Source organism: Glycine soja, chromosome 19 (genome assembly GCF_004193775.1).
Source record: "Glycine soja cultivar W05 chromosome 19, ASM419377v2, whole genome shotgun sequence".
NCBI lineage: Eukaryota > Viridiplantae > Streptophyta > Magnoliopsida > Fabales > Fabaceae > Glycine > Glycine soja.
Window position 1 is genome coordinate 33,572,864 of NC_041020.1, and position 3,509 is coordinate 33,576,372.

The 3,509-nt window shown below is 34.1% G+C and overlaps 1 protein-coding gene across 1 annotated transcript; it reads right to left on the bottom strand.

Moving 5' to 3' along the window:
- Window positions 1-217: 217 nt before the first annotated feature.
- Window positions 218-2,957, bottom strand: LOC114398762. Its single transcript, XM_028360916.1, has 3 exons — window positions 2,840-2,957; window positions 346-1,600; window positions 218-221 (listed from the first exon to the last, which is right to left on the bottom strand). Exons 1-3 carry the CDS (start codon window positions 2,955-2,957, stop codon window positions 218-220), a joined length of 1,377 nt encoding a protein of 458 aa, XP_028216717.1.
- Window positions 2,958-3,509: the final 552 nt, after the last annotated feature.

Here is a 3,509-nt window from a genome sequence, read left to right on the forward strand (position 1 = left end):
TAAAAAGAAATATATACATGATTAAAATTTATGTAATTCTAAAAAAAAAGGTAAGTAAAAAAGTATAGAGTTAATTACCTTGGATTTAAGGAATGAGCTAAACAATGGAGAGGAGTGCTACTCTTAGTCCAACGGTCAATTAATATGGAGTGTACTAACTCATAAAAGGTTGATCCTTCACTCTCCTCCTTTCTCTCATATTGATATATGGCATTCTTCACCTTTTCAATCATTGAATACCACATTTCATATACTAGATGGAGAGATGAAGCTTCTATATCAGTTCTTCTAAGAACATCATAGATAGGGCTAGTGAAAGAAAGAATATAATCAACCTTATCCCACCATTTATCATCCAACAAAGTATCTTTCACAAATTTAGCCTTTGCAACATCATCTTCCTTATAAGAAGACCATTGGTCACTAATGACCATCTCTTGGAGTCCTTTCTTCAATTGCTTGAATCTCTTGAGCATTACAATAATGGAGGCAAATCTTGTTGGAGCAATGGATAGTAATTTCAATGAATTAAAAATTGATAGTCTCATAGAGTGACTCATGACAAAATTTTTCACAAACATTGCATCATCCGCAATTTGGATGATCCAAGAACATTCTTCATAAATAACATTGTTTTTTTCTGTATTCTTGGCTGCACATATGTTCTTCAAAGCAAGATTTAATGTGTGGACAACACATGGAGTCCAATGGATGGAAGGAAACTCAGCCTCAATTAATAAACCTGCTGCTTTACAAACTGCTGCATTATCCGTCAATATTTGCACAACATTTGAGTGCTCAACCTCCATAATTACCTCCCTCATAAGTTTGGCAATGAAATCCTTGTCTTTGATCTCATTTGAACAATCGATGGCCTTTAAAAACATAGGTCCACTCTCTATGACAGCCATGAAATTAATAAGAGATCTTCTTTGCGGGTCACTCCATCCATCACTAACAATGCTCACACCCTTCTGGCTCCATGCATTTTTAATTGGTTGTAACAAGTTCTCCACATGTCTCCTCTCATTTTGAAGTAATGTTGTCCTTAATTTATTATAACTTGGAGGTTGGTAACCACTGATCTGATTGTTGGCGGCATAGGCAAACGCCTTCCTATAATGAGGATTTCTTGCTAAATGAAAAGGCAGCCCCGAAGAGTAAAACATCCTAGCAATTTCATGATCAAGTGTCTCTCTAGCTTGCAAATTAAAGGCATTTTCTACAGCTGATGTCTTTCTCTTTTTTGGATCAACACCAAGAGTGTTTGTATCCATTTGGTGTTGAGTAGAAACCGGAGGCAATGATACAAATTTTGTTTTTGACTTCTCCACCCTTAATGTTGCCTCATTGTCTATCTTCTTCAAATCTATAAGTCTGTCAATTGTTACCTTTTGACAAACTCTAACTCCCTTTCCGGTCATCTTCAACAAGTGTGCCCTCACTCTAGTGTAAGACCCATTAAAGGTAAAATCACAAATATTGCATTTTATCTCATAATTTCCACCACCACCTACACTTTTTATCTTTGTAACATAGGTCCATAAAGGTTTGGTACGATCATGTTCTTTAGCTTGACTAGGACTAGAAACACTCATCTCTACAACAATTTAAAAAAATTAAAAATCAATGTAAACAATTTCTAAGTAAAAAACAAACAACAAAAGCAATTTCTAATCAATGTTGTTCTTGTCTAGGCCATGTTGTAGCTTAATTTTATTCAAAATAGGACTATTGAAAATAATTTTAGTTTTTGTAAATTATATTTGTTTTATTTTTTATTTTTAAACAATTTAGATACTTTTTTAGCAAATAATTTTTTTAAGAATAAATAAGAAAATAAAAAAAATCACAAAACTCAAGGCTTTATTTTTTATTTGCTAACAAGCTACAATAAAATAATAAAAATTAAGGTAGGGGAAACTAAATAGTATACTTCAATTGATGTCCCACACCTACCCGGACTTGTATAATAATAATCTTTGTGTTGTACTTTAAAGCTCCATTATTATTTGTGTTTTTATTTTCCATCTTCATTTATTATTTTTAATATTTTATGTATATTTTTTTTAAAACCAAAAAACAGATTTAAACTAATGTGACAATTTTATAATTAAAAAGTAAATAAAAAATAAAAACACAAGTAAACCCTTAAAATTTTAATTGAAGAAAAAGTAAAATTTCAATCCTACAAAAATATGTTAACATCCACCCATTTATTTTATTTAGAAAATATGATAATTGTTGTAACGTGCTTAAGGCCACCTTTAAACATTTGAATGTATCAAATGGCACAACTTTTATTTAGAAAATATGATAATTGTTGTAACGTGCTTGAGACCACCTTTAAACGTTTGAATGTATCAAATGGCACAACAAAACAAAAAAGTATCTAAATAAAATAATAAAAATAAACTCTCTTGTAACTATCAAATGACATTGGGTAATGGGTACCACTGCACATGGAAAGAGAAAGAATACCATAAAACCAAAAACAATAAAGCACAAAAGTATCAATTGAAATTAGAAACCATAAAACCAGGCAAAAACATCAACGGGGAAACAATAGAGGCGAGAGAGAAAACTCAAAAAACTCAGAAACATGGAGGCGATGGAGCAGATGAGATCATGAGAAAACTCAGAAAAGAAAGAAGGGCCTACCTGCAAAGGGGGAAACGGAGGCGGAGACGTGGAGGTTCGCTTGCGGCAAGGAGAAGATGTGATTTTCGTTTTAGGTAAGTCTTTTTTAAATAAATAATAAAATATTTGGTTGGGCCGCGTTTGGACGCGCGTGTCCACTTGTTGGGCCGCGTCCGATCACGCGTTTCCTGCATCCAACCGTGTCCGGCGACGGCGGCGGCAATGGACACCGCGTCGCACCAGAGTCGCACCCGTTTGTGTGTTCGGTGCGTCTCCGACGCGGGACGCGGCACTTCGGCGGCGTGTCCGTGCTTCATAGTGTGTTATGAAATTTATGATTCTCCAAGAATGATTTAATTTCTCTCAATTATGCATGAACCCTAATTATGAAATTTAGGAATTTTATTTTCCGCTGCATGTATTGTTTTATGGGCAATATTTTATTATTGTTAAATACCAATTTTTTTTTTTGGAGAAAGATTATTTGAAAAGTTGCGCCGCATTACAAATTGTGTTTCGTCTTGGAACGGAATGGAGAAAGCACATATTCTTGTCGCAGTATGCCTGTAGGCCTACTTTTAATTTCAATGTTTTTGAAAAGCTGCGTGGCGTAAGTAGGGTTACTTTTAATTCCAAGGTTTAAAAAAAAAACGATTATCTTTGCAAGTTTTAATTTCTAATGGAGAAAGAAAGTAGGCCATTAAAGCTGCAGATTTTTATGTATAATGGAGAAAGCTATGACGTAAGTTTTCAATTGGAAAAGCGCCGCCTGGATGTACGTCGTTTGCAGGGAAGAAGGATTGCTTTTCAAATTTCTATTTGCAGCCCTTGTTTGCTATTTCCAATCCCACTTGCCTTTTCTTTTTGCA